Source organism: Bufo gargarizans, chromosome 3, assembly GCF_014858855.1.
Source record: "Bufo gargarizans isolate SCDJY-AF-19 chromosome 3, ASM1485885v1, whole genome shotgun sequence".
Lineage (NCBI taxonomy): Eukaryota > Metazoa > Chordata > Amphibia > Anura > Bufonidae > Bufo > Bufo gargarizans.
In genome coordinates this window covers 370,239,998-370,259,451 of record NC_058082.1, presented here as the reverse complement: position 1 = coordinate 370,259,451, position 19,454 = coordinate 370,239,998, and the positions used below count along the sequence as shown (strand labels likewise).

Below are 19,454 nucleotides of genomic sequence, written 5' to 3'. Positions count from 1 at the left end.
AAATAAAAAAAATTAACTCTCCTCATCCTCTCTTGTTCGCACAGCCGGCGAAGGATCTTCTATCTTCATTCAGCAGGACCTGCACTGACGTCACCGTGCTCACCATGTGGTGAGCGCCTTTACGTCATTAAAGGTCTTTTTGCAGGTCCTCAAGAAGAAAGAAGACTATGCTGGCTGCACGAACAAGTGGATGAGGTGAGTTATTTTTTATTTTTTAACCCCTCAAGCAACACTTTTCTAAGCATTCTCTTTTAAGAATGCTATTTTCCCTTATTACCATGTTATAAGGGAAAATTAATAACATCTACACAACACCGAACCCAAACCTGAACTTCTGTGAAGAAGTTCGGGTCTGGGTACCACATAGTTTATCAGTTTTTTTAAGTTCGTCTTTTGAGGGTGGACACATTGTGGCAGAGGGCTTCTGGGGTCCTTTCTGCAAGAGTGACACCCCTCTGGGCACCTTACTGGCTCATTTGCAAACCAAATAAACTGGACTTTTAGAGGATAAAAACATCTATTGCTGAAACATCTTGAAATAAGGTACCAAGTGCTATTAGGCCATGGCTTTACTTCAATAGCGATTATTCTGGTGAAAGATTTCCTTTAAAGCTGACCTACGGCAGTGAAGAAAAATGGCTGTTTTGTTATGGAAACCTGGAGTAAAACTATGTACAGTACAGACCAAAAGTTTGGACACACCTTCTCATTCAAAGAGCTTTCTTTATTTTCATGACTATGAAAATTGTAGATTCACACTGAAGGCATCAAAACTATGAATTAACACATGTGGAATTATATACATAACAAAAAAGTGTGAAACAACTGAAAATATGTCATATTCTAGGTTCTTCAAAGTAGCCACCTTTTGCTTTCATTACTGCCGTGTACACTCTTGGCATTCTCTTGATGAGCTTCAAGAGGTAGTCACCTGAAATGGTCTTCCAACAGTCTTGAAGGAGTTCCCAGAGATGCTTAGCACTTGTTGGCCTTTTTGCCTTCACTCTGCGGTCCAGCTCACCCCAAACCATCTCGATTGGGTTCAGGTCCGGTGACTGTGGAGGCCAGGTCATCTGGCGCAGCACCCCATCACTCTCCTTCATGGTCAGATAGCCCTTACACGGCCTGGAGGTGTGTTTGAGGTCATTGTCTTGTTGAAAAATAAATGATGGTTCAACTAAACGCAAACCGGATGGAATAGCATGCCGCTGCAAGATGCTGTGGTAGCCATGCTGGTTCAGTATGCCTTCAACTTTGAATAAATCCCCAACAGTGTCACCAGCAAAGCACCCCCACACCATCACACCTCCTCCATGCTTCACGGTGGGAACCAGGCATGTAGAGTCCATCCGTTCACCTTTTCTGCGTCGCACAAAGACACGGTGGTTTGAACCAAAGATCTCAAATTTGGACTCATCAGACCAAAGCACAGATTTCCACTGGTCTAATGTCCATTCCTTGTGTTCTTTAGCCCAAACAAGTCTGCTTGTTGCCTGTCCTTAGCAGTGGTTTCCTAGCAGATATTCTACCATGAAGACCTGATTCACACAGTCTCCTCTTAACAGTTGTTCTAGCGATGTGTCTGCTGATAGAACTCTGTGTGGCATTGACCTGGTCTCTAATCTGAGCTGCAGAGGTGACTCTTGGTCTTCCTTTTCTGGGGCGGTCCGCATGTGAGCCAGTTTCTTTGTAGCGCTTGATGGTTTTTGTGACTCCACTTGGGGACACTTTCAAAGTTTTCACAATTTTTCGGACTGACTGACCTTCATTTCTTAGGGCTCTTTCACACCTGCGTTCTTTTCTTCCGGCATAGAGTTCCGTCGTCGGGGCTCTATGCCGGAAGAATCCTGATCAGGATTATCCCCATGCATTCTGAATGGAGTGAAATCTGTTCAGGATGCATCAGGATGTCTTCAGTTCCGGAACGGAACGTTTTTTGGCCCCGCCCCCCCCCCTTTCCAGTGCTGCCCCCGGTCCCCCTGCTGTGTGGGATGGCGGCGGCTCCATTCCTGAGCCGCCCCGATCAGCAGAGAGTGTCAGCTCTATGCTGACACTCTGCTGTAACCCCATAGATGCCGCGGTTGCGGCATCCATGGGGTTAATACAGGGAGGGAGCTCCCTCTCTCAACCATCAGGGCTGCTGCGTTGCGATGGCAGCACCCGATGGTTTCCATGGCAACCGGACGCTTTGCAAAAGCGTCCACTGTTGCCACCTACAGGGCATCTAATAGTATTATACTTTGCAATGCAAGAGCATTGCAAAGTATAGTACAGCCATCAGCCCCACTGGATCTTCATGATCCTAGAGGGACTTAATAAAAAAAAGAAAGTGAAAATAATAAAAATGAAAAATAAATAAATAAAAATGTAAATTAAAAAAAGAAATTGCCTTTTCCTATAAAAAATGAAAAAATAAAATACACATATTAGGTGTCACCGCGTCCGTAACGACCGTCTCTATAAATATATCACATAATTGACCCCGTCCGATAAACACCATTAAAAAAAAAAAGTGTCAAAAAAGCTATTTTTGTCACCTTACATCATAAAAAGTGCAATAGCAAGCGATCAAAAAGGCTTATGACCCCCAAAATAGTACCAATCAAACCGTCACCTCCTCCCGCAAAAAATTATGCCCTATTTAAGACAATCGCCCAAAAAATAAAAAAGCTATGGCTCTCAGACTATGGAGACACTAAAACATCATTTTTTTCGTTTCAGAAATGCTAATATTGTGTAAAACTTAAATAAGAAAAAGTATACATATTGGGTATTTCCACGTCCGTAACGATCTGCTCTATAAAACTATCACATGACCTAACTCCTCAGATGAACGCTGTAAAAATAAATAAATGAAAACTGTTCCAAAACAGACAATTTCTCGCCCAGTTTCCTTGGGGGACACAGAAGACCTTGGGTATAGCTCATCTCCATAGGAGGCGTGACACTAAGTGAAGACTGTTAAGCCCCTCCTCCACAGCTATACCCTCAGCCTGGAGAGAGAGACTGCCAGTTTTTGCTTAGTGTCCAAGGAGGCAAGACACTCCCTGCTCTGCAGGGCTCTTTTCTCCTTGTTTAAATTTTTGATTTTTACTTTTTCTTTTCTTTTTGTTCCAGAACATCAGGGACAACAGAGACGCACTAGACCTCTCTGTTTCTCCCGGGGTTGAGCTGCGCCAGTGCCGGTCATCCGCACTGCTGCCTCCCCCACAGAAGGCAAGGTGGACCAGGGCAGCCCAGCTCCCCTGCATCCCGCCAGCGCAAGGGTCGCCCGCACGCCAAGTCCCTCTTCCAGCGTCCTGCCACTACGGTGCCAGTAGCTGAAGGGGCGACCCTGCTGGAGTGGACCGAGGGTGAAGACGGCTGTGGTAAGAGAGTGGCTTCTCCAGCCCTACGTCCCCCACCCCCCACCCAATGGTCTCCTGCGTGCCTGACCCCCCCATACTGGGCCTCTGGACCCTTCCCCTGCTGGACCTAAGCTGGCCCCTGGGGTGCCGCAGTGCGGCAATCTGCTCCCTGCCTTTTTTTCCTGGCCTTCATAGGACCAGGATACGGCGATGCAGCTAGTGGCTGTCGGCCGTCGCCTGCCTTCTCCTCACGGGCATCCCGTCTCTGGGTCACGTCCCCATCTCGCCTGATCACATTGGGCCTTACCGGAGTGTGCAGGACGCTGCAGTGGAGTAAGGCCTCGCCTCCGGCCAGCACTTATATTCCGGTGCGGCCGGGCGCCGCGAAAATTAGGCTCCGCGGCCAGCAAGCCGCCATTCCGGCCCCTGTCTCGTCCGGCGGCGGGGTGGGCTCCCGCGGCCGGCAAACGCCATTCCGGGTCCCTGTCTCGTCCGGCGGCGGGGTGGGCTCCCGCGGCCGGAAAACGCCATTCCGGGTCCCTGTCTCGTCCGGCGGCGGGGTGGGCTCCCGCGGCCGGCAAACCGCCATTCCGGGTCCCTGTCTCTTCCGGCCGGCGGGGTGGGCTCCCGCGGCCGGCATTGGGCTTGACTATGCCCCAGCGGGTGCCGGTCGGCGAGGCTCTGCAAATTTGGTCCCATGCTTCGCGGCCTGCTGGGCCGCATTTCCGACCGGCCCGCGGGGTGGGCTCCCGCGGCCGGTTTGAAGCGGCAGGTCGCTGCAGCATTCCGCCTCAGGTCCCGGCGGTATAACGGGCCGGGCGCCGCAATTTAGCCCCCGGCTTCGCGGCCTACTAGGCCGCAATATTCCGGTCTCTGGTGGAGGGGGCGGGAACTTCTCCGGGCGCGAATTTTTCCCGCCTGGAGGTTCCTCCGCCCCCAGGGGATCGCACGCCGCCCTCCAGGCCGGATTCCTGTTAACCCTTTGGGTACAGGCCGGCCCCCAAAAAATGGGTCTGTTTAGTTGGCCCCCTTTTTTCTCCTGCCTCTCAGGTGCCCCTATATGGTGGCTCCCCTTTAGCCTCAGAGGCTGTGTTTTCAATAAATAAAGAAATTTAAAAAAAAAAAAAAAAAAAGAAAGAAGAATATATATGAATTAAATAATAATAGATCATGATTTCTATTAGACTGCGCAGGACGCTGCAGCCTCATCAGTAATGCTGCAAGTCTGCGTGACCTCTTTCCACGGGCGGCATGGTGTTGCGCTCCCAGCCTGCGTCGCTGCTAGGGCATTTTCCCCTTTTAGGCGGTTTTCTTGCCTCTTCCAGGATACGGCGCTGGCCAAGTGCGTTCGGCCCTTCTGTAGGCAGCATTCATCGTCTCTCCAGTTATGGTGCCTGCCATGTGCATCCCCCCCCCCCTCCTAGGTGGGCTACTGCACTCTCCCTGGCTGGCCATGTGCATGACCCCCTTCTTAGGCGGAATACTGCATCTTCACCGGATACGGTGCTGGCCATGTGCACGACCCCCTTCCATAAGCGGAACGCTGCACTCTCTGGTTTTGCTGCCGGCCATGTGCGTGACCCCCTTCCGTGGGCGGAACGCAGCACTCACTGGATTCGCTGCCGGCCGTGTGCGTGAGCCGGCCATGTGCGTGACCCCCCTTCCTGGGCGGAACGCAGCACTCTCACTGGATCTGTTGCCGATCATGTGCATGACCCCCTTTTTTAGGCGGAATACTGCACTCTCACCGGATACGGTACTGGCTATGTGCACGACCCCCTTCTATAGGCGGAATGCTGCACTCTCACTGATGTGCTATGTTGTACTTAGGTACTATGTTATTATGCTGCACTCTCACTGGTTTCGCTGCCGGCCATTTCTTAGGCGGTATGCTGCACTCTCATTGGATTCCCTGCCGGCCTTGGGTATGCCTCCTTCCCTCAGGCAGCTTACATGCATCCCTCTGTCTGTGGTTGTTTCCTCGCAGGTACGTCACTGACCATGTGCGTGTGCCCAATACATGGAAGGGTGCTTGCACTCTCGCTGGATCCGCTGTCGGCCATATGCATGACCCCTCTTCCGGGGCGGTGTACGCACTCTTGCTGGATTCGCTGCCAGCCAGGGGCTTGCCTTCCTTCCTCAGGCGACATGCACGCATTCTTAGTGACTGTGTTTGTATCTCGCCAGTACGTTGCTGGCCATGTGTATGACTCCCATGCATGGCGGTGTGCTCGCACTCTCCCTGGATGAGATGCTGGCCATGTGCTTTACCCCCCTTTTTTTCTGGGCGGCATGCTACACTCTCACCGGATACATTGCTGGCCATGTGAATGGCCCTCTAACAGGGGTGGAACGCTTGCACTTCCATTGGATACGGTGCTGGCCTTGTGCGTGACCACCTCTCATTTCAAGGGCAGAATTTGGCACGCTCATGAGATTCACGGCTGTCCTTATATGGCTGTGCTGGACTTGTACATGTCCCCCTTCGTTGGCAGAGTAGTTGCACTCTCGCTGAGTTCAGTGTTGGGTGCATTGTGGCACACTCACTTAATGCTGGGATACCCTGTGCATGTTCCCCTTTCGCTAGGTGGACCTCCTGCGTTCCTGCTGGTTTATAGGGTATGTCCTGCTTCTCTGAAGTAGGTACGGCCTTAGGCATCACTTCCTTTTGGGACGGGCCTTTGCACTCTTGCCGACTGCTGTTGACCTGGTACAATTCCCCCCTTTCGGGGTGGACTGGTTGCGTTCCATCGCATGCTATGCTAGGTTTGTGCATAACTCCCTTTCAGGTTGCACTTGCAATTCCGTACATGCTGTGGCACTCTGGGGCGGGCCCCCCTTTTTCTAGGTGGGTTGGCCTTCTCGCTGCTTACGGGGCTGCTCGTACGTATGCCTCACCTGCTTCCTGCGGCATACCTTTGTTTCTTGGGATGCGATGCTTGCCGCAAGCCTTGCACTCGTCCCTAAGGAGTTCATTCTGTCCTCCTGACCGAACAGGTTCTATTGCTCTCTGCTGCACCGAGCTGGGTGGTGCTCATTCATTTTGTTGGCTTTTCATTCCAGGGAGTGTTCGTGGGTCCTAGATGCATGCCCATTCGTCCTTCTGCGGCATTGCTTCCCTGCGCTGGTGGTCACATGGTCGAGAGTGCTGTTGTCTGCAGCACCTCTCGAATTCTTCGTTGGCTCTGGCAGGACTGCGGTTCCCTTGCCTGCTGCAATTTCCTCCTCTTCGGATGCAGTGTGGTATGAGTCCTTCCTCTTGGCGCCTCTACGCTTCTGTCTGATCTGCTACCAGGTTCGGGCTGCTCTTCTCGGGAAGGTCACCCGACTTCTCTTGGGTGCTCGATTACCCGGGTCCGGAGGACCTCCGCCTTGGGTTGGGGAGAGCATGGTTGTTCATGTGGGTGGTTCCGGTGTTCCTTTTGGCCTCGTACTGTCTCCCTTGTTCACACTGGCTGTATTAGCTGTGTGCCTATTTACCGAGTCTACCGCGTTCTGTTCTCCCGCTGAGTGCAGATTGCGTGGCCCATTCTAAGACGATGGTCCTGCTGTAGACTTACCTTCTCGATAACTTGGGGGGACTACCTTTTCATTCCAGATTCTCCTGATCTCCCACACCGGGACGGTACGACGTGGTTACGTCAGCATGGACTTTAGCCTGTCTTCTCCTGGCATCTGGCGGATCGTTTGGGTTCTTTCCATCTGTCCTTCTGCTTCCCCATTCGGGTGGATACGGGATAACGTTGTTCGAGGGCCGATGGGACTATTTTTGTCGACCCTTCTGCCTGTGCTGCTGGTCTGCGCCTGATCACATTGGATTTTCGCCCGCTTGCCAGGCGACTCTAGCGGGTTCGCTACTGTCCACTCCTGGCAGTGTTTCGTCCAGGATCTGTCGTAGGGCTTAGGTTTTTTTGTCTGGGGTTCTGTGGGAAGCTGTGCATTCCCCACTCTGAATTTCTCTCCCCATGGTTCGGTCTTTTACTTGAGGTGTCAAGTGTCGGCGCTGTTCTTCCTCTTCCAGCGTTCTCGGCCCCCTGGGCCTGCCAAGACCTTCTTCCTCGGAGTGGCTCTTTGGTTCCTCTGTGCTGTCCTTCGGTACCGCCCTGGGGACTTTATACTGAGCTCTCGGTGCTCCAATCTTGTCCTTGGAGCCGTTACAGAAGTTCTTTCTACCCCTTCTGTCCTGTACGGTTGTGTTCCGTATCAGTCGTGTCTCTGACGGGTGCCGGAATGGTCCTTTTTTTGTTCCAAGCCTTCTGTCTTTTCCAGGACAGGGCTGTTCTACATCCCGTTTCTTCCTTCCTTCCTTCTGAAGGTGGTGTTTGCCTTTCGCTTCAACACCTCACCTGTTTGGGCCTTGCCGCTTTTACTTGGGGATCTCCGACTCTTGTAGCCGTTCGGCCTCTTAGGTTTCCAGGAGGTCTGTGCATAGGGTTGACTGACTCCAGGGTGGTTTTCCTCCGCTTGATCAGTTTGGCTATTGCTGAGGTTACCGCACCGAGGGCAGGATTCTGTCTTTGGTGTCACCGTTCATTTCGCCAGAGCGGTTGGTGCCTCCTGGGCCGGAGGCATTGGGCTTCGGCCATGCATTTGGGCAAGGCGGCCACGGGTCTACCTTACGCGCCTTGCCGTGTTCTACAGGGTGCATACTCTGACTTTGGCAGATGCTGCCTTGCCCCGCCTGGGGTTGCGGGCGGCGGTTCATTGATGCCTTTCGGGTGCTTCACCTTGGGCTGTGGTCCCTCCCCCTTTTGGACTGCTTTTGAACGTCCCAAGGTCTTCTGTGTCCCCCAAGGAAACTGGGCGAGAAAACGAGATTTTTGTATTACTTACCAGTAAAATCTCTTTCTCGCTCTTTCCTTGGGGGACACAGCACCCACCCATTCATTGTTTTTTCTCTGTACGGTTTCCGAGTTTTTTGTTACCCGTCGGGTTGTTGGCTTGTTGGTTCCTTGTTGGACTTTGCCTTTTCTCACTGCTTGGACACGCAACTGGCAGTCTCTCTCTCCAGGCTGAGGGTATAGCTGTGGAGGAGGGGCTTAACAGTCTTCACTTAGTGTCACGCCTCCTATGGAGATGAGCTATACCCAAGGTCTTCTGTGTTCCCCAAGGAAAGAGCGAGAAAGAGATTTTACTGGTAAGTAATACAAAAATCTCGTTTTTTGGGTCACCTTGCCCCATAAAGTGTAATAATGAATGATCAAAAAATCCTATGTACCTAAAAATGGTACCAATAAAAACCTTAAGGGCTGTTTCACACGAGCGGATGCCGTGCGTGACATCCGCTCCGTGAATGACAGCCAAGAGCCGATGCGGACAGCAGAAGCACGGAGCATTAACATGATTGATAATGCTCCGTGCCTCTCTGTGACCTCTTTGTGATTTCGTAGTAAAGAGGTCACAGAGAGGCACGGAGCATTATCAATCATGTTAATGCTCCGTGCTTCTGCTGTCCGCATCGGGTCTTGGCTGTCATTCACGGAGCGGATGTCACGCACGGCATCCGCTCGTGTGAAACAGCCCTAACAGTTTCTGCAAAAAATGAGCCCCTGCACAAGACGATCGGCAGAAAAATAAAAAACATATGGCGTTCAGAAAACCAATCCAGCAAAATCTGCCTTCCAAAAACTGTATGGCATTCCTTTCCTTCTGCGCCCTGGAATTGGGGTAATAAATATTGAGTTTTGTTTGGCTGTTAAAGAAAAAATTTAATAAAATGGAAAATCTGCCCAAAAAGTGAAATTTAGAAATTTCATCTCTATTTTTCCTTTAATTCTTGTAGAACACCTAATGGGTTAACAAAGTTTGTGAAATCAGTTTTGAGTAACTTAAGGGGTGTAGTTTCTACAATGGGGTCATTTATGGGGGTATCCGCTATGTAGGCCCCACAAAGTGACTTCAGACCTTAACTGCTCCTTTAAAAAGTGGGTTTTGGAAATTTTCTTAAAATTTTTAAGAATTGCTTCTAAGCCTTTTAAAGTCCTAAAAAAATAAAATGACATTTCCAAAATGATGCCAACATAAAGTAGACATATGGGGAATGTTAAGTAATAAATATTTTATTAGGTATTACTTTCTGTTTTAGAAGCAGAGAAATAGAAATTTGGAAAATAGAGAATTTTTCAAAATTTTTGGTAAATTTGGGATTTTTTCATAAATAAAGGTGAAATATATTGACTCAATTTTTTGACTATCATGAAGTACAATATGTCACGAGAAAACAATCTCAGAATGGTTTGGATAAATAAAAGTGTTCCAAAGCAATTACAACATAAAGTGACGCATGTCAGATTTGTAAATTTTGACCTGGACACTGGGGCATCAATGACCCTTGGTCATGAAAAGGTTAAGCTCAAAATAAGTATAATGCAATAATAAATTGTCCCCAATAGTGTACATAGCCTTTTAAATAAAAAAGATGTCCATAGGCTTTAAGAACAGAAGTTCATTCAGACGGCCGTAGTGCTTTGCGGATCCTCAAAACACGGATACCGGCCATATGGGTTCCACAATTTGCGGACCGCACATGGCCGCAACTATAATAGAAAATGCCTATTGTTGTCCGTAATTGCGGACAAGAATAGGACATGTTCTATCTTTTCTGTGGAGCCGCGGTACGGAATAACGGATGCTGTCTGCATCTTTTGAGGGCCCATAAAAATGAATGGATCCGGAGATCGGGTGCAGATCCGTTCATACGGCCGTGTGAATTAGCCCTTACTATGATTAGGTATTTACTTTTAGGGTAATTTACAATGTCCTATATCTTTATATAAGAATTTATTTTTTATATAAGAGCAAAAAGTTTGAGTTGTCTATTTTTCTGTATTTTCGTTTTAATGCAGGATCTCCTGTATATAACAGTGAGCCATTTGCTGTGCTACTTTTTGGGATGGTCACTAAGTTCTGTAGTGGTCACGCTCCACATTTTCCTATGAAAAAGGTGCTGTTGCTTCTGTGGAAGACAGTGTCGGTAAGTGTATGACTGCAAGTTTTGTGTATATGTGTGTGTGTGTGTGTGTGTATATATATATATATATATATATATATATATATATATATATATATATATATATTATTATTTATTTATTTTTATTTTTTCACTTTTTGTTAAATTTCTTTTCTTCACAGTGCACTCTTGGTGGGTTTGAAGATTTGCAGAAGATGAAAGCAGAAAAGCGAGAGATCTTGGGACTGCCGCCACTTCCTGAAGATAGCATTAAAGTAATACGCAACATGAGAGCTGCATCTCCACCGGCTTCAGCATCTGATCTTATTGAGCAGCAACAGAGAAGAGGTCGAAGAGAGCATAAAGTAAGTTGCCAGATGATGGTATGAAATGACATTACCTAAAATGAACTGTATGAACTTGCTAATGGAATGGAGGATAACATAAAATGTAGGTATATACAGAATACTGTACAACTGGGCTTTGTCTTCTAGGCTCTCATTAAGCAGGATAACCTTGATGCGTTTAATGAGCGGGATCCATACAAAACAGATGACACTCGTGATGAAGAAGAGGAAAATGATGAGGACAACAGCTTAGAGGGAGAACCTTTTTCCATTGAACGGGAGGAAGTGATGCCACCATCAATTACTCAACCTCCTGCTGATCGTCTTGCTTTCCCTAAAGGTTTACCTTGGGCGCCAAAAGTGAGGTGAGAGTAAAGTGTTATTAAATGAGTCCAACATTAGTCACCTGACTCTTGGGGGTTTGTTTCAAACTTATACCCCTTTTTCAACTTTTTCACTTGTGCAATATCTTGGGTGCATCGCTACTAACGTCTGCTGGTTTACAGCATCAATCAGCTATGATGAAGCTGTCTGGGGATGTGAAAGCCTTTATTTGTGGAGTTAGCACTGCTGCCCCATTGTCTTCAAAAGCACAATTTGCATATGGTGTGCTGGGTATATAAAAAGGTTTTGCTACAAAATAAAAAAACTGAGAAACTTACAATTAACATGAATAGAGACTTGAGCAAATTATAAGGTGCTTGTGGCAGTTGGGGGCTGAAATGGTAGTGACTAGGGATGAGTGAACTTGTGTTTTCAAGTTCGGCATACAAGGTTTGGGTTATCTAAGAATTCCGTTATGGTCTGTGGTAGCGGCATCCATATCGGAATTCTTAGAAAACCCAAACCCTGTGTGCCGAACTTGAAACACAAGTTTGCTCAACACTAGTGGTGACCAAATTTTTTTTTTTTTATACTTACAAAAATCTCTACAATTCTAGTTTCTCACCCCCTTAACTCACAGTCCATCCACATGGCATGTCATGATTAAGATTGTTGATTGAAACAAGTTGGTATTAATATGACGTACCACTGATGTAGAATTTTATTAATTTGTTGAAATAAATTGAACAAGGTTTTATTTCCTGAGTGCTGGACAACCTCATCTTGGACCAGTCATGATTGCTTGAGCGGTTCTCGTGCGGCAGAACTTTGCCTCTCTGACCAGTTGGCGTAAGTCTGACTCTGCATCCAGCAAGCTGCAGGGCTGTGCGGTTTACTGTTGAGAGAAGTGGAAACTCTTTGCCTAAGAATGCACAAACATTAACCAGCAGCAATGAATTAACACTTCTTTCATTAGCCGACAAGGGCTATCACCATGTCTTGGCTAACAGTAGGGGTCAGAGATTGTGGAAGCTAAATGACTCTGATGGATAATTATAATGGAAAACTTCAGTTTTTCATCCGTTCTATTTAATATGGAGCTTGATAATCTGCACCTGTCCTCAAATCTATTAAAACTGGTAAACCATTTTGTGGTTTTCACCTTCAAACCAGGGAGAAAGACATCGAGATATTCTTGGAATCGAGTCGTAGTAAGTTCATTGGATACACTCTTGGAAGGTAAGATCAGGCTTTTATTTTCTGCTTCCTAGCTTATTAAAAATGAAAGGCAATGTTCACAATGCCTTCTCTTCCAATCTCACAGTGACACAGACACGGTGGTTGGTTTACCGCGCCCTATTCATGAGAGCATTCGAACTCTAAAGCTGGTGAGTTCACTGTGAATTATGTGATATGTGCATCAAGCTATAGACGTTGTGGTAACAGTAGTAAGATTTGATGTCCCAGATATTTAATTTAGAAGTTGTTTTACAGGAAACGCTTTGTACATAATGCATAGTGATGAGATTTAAATCCACAAGCAACATAAAAGGGGTGTCCAGGACATGGATACTGCTAACATATCATAAGGATAGGTAATCAGTATCAGATTGGTGGGGGGCCGACACCTGGCATCCCTACCGCTCAGCTTCATTCCAGTGAATGGGAGCTGTGCTGCAGGAACCTACCATGGCGACTACACGGTGTACGGAGCTATCTGCTTCTGTTCTTCTAGATCCGTATACTGTGTTAGTTCTGGTGGCAATGGCTCCTTCTAGCAGCTGATCAATAGAGGTGCCAGATCCCCATCTAAGGGTAGGCCATCAGTATCAAAGTCCCTTTTAAGATAAACCCCAGAAAATTCATATGTATGAAATAGTTGCTTCTTATTATGTCAAAAAAAAACTGATACTGTGTAATTGCAGTAATCACCTTTACCTCTCCTACAGCACAAATATACTTCTATTGCTGAGGTTCAGATTCACCTAGAGGAAGAGTTCATAAGGTGTCCACTGTCAGGCGTAAGTATCATTGCCATGCTTAGTATTTTCACTTTTTTGCCAGAACTTATCCATGTAATTTGTATCCTTATTATTGATACTTAGGGTGAAGAGGAGGTTGAACAAGTACCTGCAGAGATTTTATACCAGGGTCTTCTTCCTAGTTTACCTCAATACATGGTGAGTACATTCTGTCTGTATCAATAATCTCATTCTAGCTTTCACATAAAACTGATAGGTCATTTATACTCAATAATGAATGGTGATGCATTTTCACCCAATAGGGACTTTGAGGTCTTCATTAACACCCCTTCCTCCTTCTCTTCACATGGTGACCTCAGCACAGGTCGCAGAGCATACTCACAACAATCTCCCATAGAAGTAAATTAAAGAGGACCTGACCTAAAGAAATGCAGTGCAATCTTCAGGTAGCTTGTTATAGAGCAGAAGGAGCCAAGCAGATCACAGGAATAATTGTGTATATATAATAATAAGTATTCCAAACTAAGACATTTACTTCAATGCAATGCATTTTCCATAATGAAAACATTAAATACAAAAAGCTTATTGTATGGATAAATAATATGTAATGGTTATTCATGGTGCATAGAGTTAATAATGATCTATTTAATAATACAATAAAGAAGTTATATTCTTAAAACTTAATTTAATTTGTCTGTGGAGCTACACCGTACTCACAAATATAAATCGATTCCTGCAATAATAATGGTAACCACTGAGGGGCAGAATATACTCTGGGGGGGGGAAAGGAAATATGTTATTAAATAGGAACTTAAGAATATTATTAGATATAGTCTATTTCATTATTGTTAAGTCCATAGACAAATTAATGATCCAGTAAAGAGGACCTTTTTATGGGTTTTTGAATTCTAGATAAATGACAGCAAGTAAAGGTATTTATTATTTTTCTTTTTTTTTAATATCGGTCCTATGCTCCTGTGCCCCCCCCCCCCCCCCTGCAGTTTTCCCGCTCAGTATCTAAATACTGAGCATCGGTACAGGGAGGAGGCGCCAGGGTTTCTCATTGGGCGTCTCCTTCTCCCTGACTGTGCTGCGATCCAATCACAGCGGAGAGTGTCATAGCTGTGACATGGCTGTGACGCTCTCTGCTCTGATTGGATTGCAGCACAGTCAGGGAGAAGGAGACGCCCATTGAGAAACCCTGGCGCCTCCTCCCTGTACCGATGCTTAGTATTTACATACTGAGCGGGAAAACTGCAGGGGGGCACAGGAGCGTAGGACCAATATAAAAAAAATGACAGCAAGTAAAGGTATTTATCTAGAATTAAAAAATCCCGTGAAAGGTCCTCTTTAAGAAAAGCAATTTCTACGGCATCACTCTGTTTGGATTGAGGTAGCGTCACTTGTGAGTTCCACGCTCTTCTGCCTTTTTAACCAAAAGAGAAAATAGAGTGTAATTGGTATGTATTGTATAATGTGGGCTAATGTATTGCTGTATCTTTTTAGCTGATCAGACAATCCCTTATAATGACGGTACCTTGTCCAGTAAAGACACAAGCACTCTGTTGTTCCCTCTCTTAATTATAACAACTGTATTTAGTGAGCATTGTGTGCTAGAGTCTGTAGAGACCTATTGAGAATAATTATTATGTTTGCTCTAAAATAAATGTTACTCTTGTAATCCATTAAGATTGCCTTACTGAAGATCCTGCTTGCTGCTGCACCTACTTCCAAGGCCAAGACCGATTCAATTAATATTCTGGCAGATGTGCTTCCGGAAGAAATGCCGTAAGTAGTTCTAGGATGAGTGGGCGCATGAGTAGGATGGTTGTTTAGCTCAGCTGCTGAATGAAAATCTGTGCCTTTCTATAAATATTTTTTTTTTTTGTTTGTTTTTTGTAAATTTGCCCCTCCACTGCTGTCTTACACCCTCATTTTCTCTTCTAGAACCACTGTTCTACAGAGCATGAAACTGGGAGTAGATGTGAATCGACACAAAGAGATTATTGTGAAAGCCATCTCTGCTGTGTTACTGCTGTTACTAAAACACTTCAAGCTAAACCATGTTTATCAGGTTTGTATTTGTTAAAGGGGTTGACTGAGTAAAAAGAGTTACAAAACACATTGTTCCCAACGCCCTCTGTTCCAGTGCCAACACTCAAATTCTCCTTGCCACTGCAGCCATGGTGTCAAGTTTTTGGCTGCCTTGATGTTACCGTATACTGCACGTGGCCAGTGCAGCCAGTCGGTAGTTTCAGTGGTATATGGCACAAGACCTCTGAGGACAGTTATTGCCTGTAGCAGTCATATGTGGTATATAGGCACTTTACTGCTGCAGGGAAGATGGAGCAGTGGTGCTGGAATGGAAGAGGGTTTAGGATGGTGAGTTTCAAGCAGCTTTGCTGCTGTAAAAAATTTTTTTTTACCTGGACTGTTCCTTTTAAGGTTTCTCCTTCTTCCTAAACTGAGGTTCACATGACACATGGGCACTAAATAAACACAGAGGTCAGAGATTTTTTTTTTCCAAAATACAGTTGCTTTTACATTAAAGGAGAATTTATCAAGCCCTGCACTTCAGGAGTCTGGCTTCAAAAAGTCACAAAATAGGTATTTTTGGGCTTAGTTGCGCAAACCTTTTGCAGCATTTTACACCACTCGCCCAGTTTAAAAAAAGTGAGAGTAAGGCCTCATGCACATGGCCGTGTTCCGCGGCCGAGAGCGGACCGTGGAAACTCGGCCGGGATTCCTGCTGACAGCATGAGCGCACGGCATCATTGGTTGCTTTGACGCCGTGCGCTTTATGCAGCCGCTGCTGTACAGTAATACACTAGTATTTTTTACAAAAAAAAACATTTAAAACTGAAACTGAGCGAAGTCCATTCGGGTCAGTTATATGTCTTATCTGGCCCTTCCGTTATTTTTGTTGTTCTGCTCCTCTAATGGAGAAGAATAACAGAAATAAACAGCGACAACAGGAACTCGGCCTAACTCCGGCAGCCCAGACACAGATATATACTTGTTTGTAGATTTGATAGACGTCTGCCGCTGAAGTTCCAGCAAAGGATGGGAAAGGACATGGGTGAAGGGAGAGGGTCCCATCCAGTCATATGCCTTTTACCCTTTGTCCTGAAGCACCACATGTCCTCTGTTCTCTTTTGCCTGAAGCCGTTGCATGGTTTATAATGCTTTATCTTTCTTTATGTGTTATTATTTTTGTTAACATAAAGCACCCTTTGTCTGTAAAGTGTTAAAGAATATGTGCGTGCCAAATTACGGGTATTCACTTTTGCTTTGACACACGCTGACGTTTTTTTCTCTCCCCAGATGGAATATATGGCTCAGCACCTGGTGTTTGCCAATTGCATTCCTTTAATATTGAAATTTTTTAATCAAAATATAATGTCGTACATCACAGCCAAGAACAGGTAATTGAGGCGAGCGTAGTAAATGGCATTACATTTCTGGTAAATTGCATGTAAACAATTTTTTATTTTATTTTTTAATTTTGGTAGTATTTCAGTTCTTGACTACCCGTACTGTGTGGTCCATGAGTTGCCAGAGTTAACAGCAGAGAGTTTGGTAAGTCTGGTGAATTGATATATGAAGATTTGAATAATATGAACATTTTATTTTTTTAACTGGTCTTGTAATCTCCTTACAGGAAGCTGGAGATAATAATCGATTCTGTTGGCGTAACTTGTTTTCATGCATAAATCTTCTGCGCATCCTAAACAAGCTGACCAAGTGGAAGCACTCGAGAACCATGGTCAGTAGACTCCATCTTAATCTTAGTATATTGTGTGATAATATGCAGCCTAACTTTTAATGAAGTATTAAAATGCCTCACATGCTTTTCTGTAATTGAGTAAATCCGAAAAAATGCGGCATGTTGAAACCTTGTACTTTTTGTAGATTCTTGTGCCTAAATTATAATTTTACATTGAACATCTCACTTCTGAAATGAAGCACTCATGGACTTTAGATGTGCTTAAAGGGGTTGTCCACAACAGCTGCGGCTCCTCTCCCCATACAACACATGACATATGCAGTCAGCAGTATAGAGCCCAAGATCTGTTCTATGCTTAGGAGTCCAGTGGGTGGTCCTGTAAGTGATTGCTCTCCACACTGGACTCTAAGCATAGAAGGAGAGGAGATTTAGGACACCAGATGATGAGTAGTTACACTTTTCCCATAAAACTATATGCTTCTCTGGTCTGTGACACAAAGCCCACAGATTGCACAGCATTTTCCACATGAGGGCTTCACTTTACATCAGTTGTCATCTACACAATACTGTGCTTCTTAACAGTACTGATTTGATATTTTATTGTAGCATTGTGTTTTTTTTTGAGCCCAAAGAGTTGTGTGCTTGGTGATTACAGCTACTATTTATCATGTATCTTGCTACTTTCTCTTCCATAGATGCTTGTGGTATTCAAGTCTGCCCCCATTCTAAAAAGAGCTCTTAAAGTCAAGCAGGCGATGATGCAGCTATATGTACTTAAGTTGCTGAAAGTACAGACCAAGTACCTAGGACGGCAGTGGAGAAAAAGTAATATGAAAACTATGTCGGCCATTTACCAGAAAGTGCGACACCGTCTAAATGACGACTGGGCGTACGGAAACGGTATGACATCTAAGAACTTGTTGGATTAAAAAAAAATTGTGTAAATTTCTTTAACAGACTTTTTTATTCGTTTTTTTGCCATTTGACATAGATCTTGATGCTCGCCCCTGGGATTTTCAAGCTGAGGAATGTGCACTAAGAGCCAATATTGAGCGCTTCAACTCTCGCCGTTATGATCGGACTCATAGAAACCCGGAATTTCTTCCAGTAGACAACTGTCTCCAGAGTGTGCTTGGTCAACACGTAGAACTACCAGAGGATTTTCAGATGAACTATGACTTGTGGCTGGAGAGAGAAGTGTTTTCTAAACCCATATCATGGGAAGAGTTGCTGCAATAACATGCACTTTAAAATCCGCCTGGAGATAATATTCAGCTTCATCTTCAGCATTTATAACACTAGTTTTCAGAAAAGGTTGGGACCTCCAATGTACAGTACAATACCTGGGCCTAACAGCTAGAACATAGAAAAACACTCATACTTTCATGGTATCGTACAGCGCATTCCCTTTTAGTGTTTTTTTTTCTGCACACTTTGGTTCACCTAAAATAATCACTCCACTTTTCATGAGTGGGTCTGTGCTTACATTGTTACAGATACCAAGGTAGGCCATGTAAGGCTGGTTTCACACTGCGGTACAGCCTTCCACCAGGCTGTTCCAGCATAGATTGTAAGAAATTGTCCGCGGCCTATTTTTGGGGAGATTAGTGCCAGATCCCGTTATATTTGATGGGGCCGTGCGGCATTCCAGCCATGAAGAATCCAGCAGGCTGTTCCCAACCAGAACAGCCTGCCAGGTCTGTAAACTCTAGTGTGAAACTCACCTTAATGAAATATATCTGCTTCAAGAGGGCAGCTACTGTCTGACCCTTCATATATTGTAAATGGCCTTCGCTGTGTAGCTACAACATGTAAGAGTGTTTTATCCCGCTAAGGACTTTTGCTCATTGACTGTATCCGTTTATTTGATCCGTGTGCTGTCCATATTTTTTTGCGGACCCATTTACTTCAAAGGGTCTGCGGTCCGCATTTTGTAAACAAGTATAGAACATGTATTGTTTTATGCGGAACAGACATTCGGACTTGCAAAGCACATAGAAGTATTCCGTGTCCGTATGTCCATTCTGCAGAAGATAGAACATGTCCTATACTTAACCACAAAATGCGGACACATGGAAGTCAATGAATCCACACAAAAAAATGCAGACGGTACACAGACCACGTACGTATTTTGTGGACCACAAAACGGATAGTTGTGTGCATGAGGCCTAATGGAAAGATTATTTGTGACTCGCATCATTTATATTTTGTGTATTCCACCAAATGGTCTCAGTTGAAAACAGTGTTGCAGAAAGCAAATGTACACCAGTGAACTATTTATTATGGGTTTGAAGTAACATTCCTCGGTTATGTTCCAAGTTTTATGTGTTTTTGTTTGTGTGAATTTAGCTATAAATATATTTTATCAGCTTCTACAAAACGCCTGGCTACACATAAAAGTGGTATCGAGTTACATTTTATTGGGCTGCAAAAATCTAAAAAATCATTCAAAAATTCAAATAATTGTCATCAGTGTAGGCACTGCACACTTTTCTTTTAAACAAATATGCTTTTAGACCTTAAACAGTCATATACTCCATTGTGGACCTTTAGGATGGATGTGTCGGCAGATGTCAGTCTGAAAGGGGAATTGACACGTCCATCGTGAAAGCTGAAAATTGATTGCCATATTGTTCAAGCTACAAGACTTGCTTTTTAGTAAGATTAAAATTCACTGTGCTGATTCAGGCAAAGAAAATCAACAAGAAATCTGCACCAAAACCACGTGTGCTGCACTATTTATTACATTTTTGGTGCATATCTCACCCTTTCATTGAA

At 45.1% G+C, this 19,454-nt stretch overlaps 1 protein-coding gene across 1 annotated transcript in view; it reads left to right on the top strand.

The window, feature by feature from the left end:
- The window catches only part of STRIP1 (striatin interacting protein 1), a 39,636-nt gene extending 20,585 nt beyond the window's left edge, over nt 1–19,051 (top strand). Inside the window, exons 8-21 of the mRNA XM_044288082.1 lie at nt 10,193–10,320; nt 10,479–10,661; nt 10,791–11,008; nt 12,141–12,206; nt 12,292–12,355; nt 12,917–12,988; nt 13,073–13,147; nt 14,640–14,737; nt 14,897–15,023; nt 16,274–16,374; nt 16,462–16,528; nt 16,611–16,715; nt 17,372–17,576; nt 17,668–19,051. Of these exons, the coding sequence (XP_044144017.1) occupies nt 10,193–10,320; nt 10,479–10,661; nt 10,791–11,008; nt 12,141–12,206; nt 12,292–12,355; nt 12,917–12,988; nt 13,073–13,147; nt 14,640–14,737; nt 14,897–15,023; nt 16,274–16,374; nt 16,462–16,528; nt 16,611–16,715; nt 17,372–17,576; nt 17,668–17,915 (1,757 nt within the window). The 3' untranslated portion in view covers nt 17,916–19,051. The remainder of the gene's footprint in view (nt 1–10,192; nt 10,321–10,478; nt 10,662–10,790; nt 11,009–12,140; nt 12,207–12,291; nt 12,356–12,916; nt 12,989–13,072; nt 13,148–14,639; nt 14,738–14,896; nt 15,024–16,273; nt 16,375–16,461; nt 16,529–16,610; nt 16,716–17,371; nt 17,577–17,667) is intronic.
- The last annotated feature ends 403 nt before the right edge of the window (nt 19,052–19,454 follow it).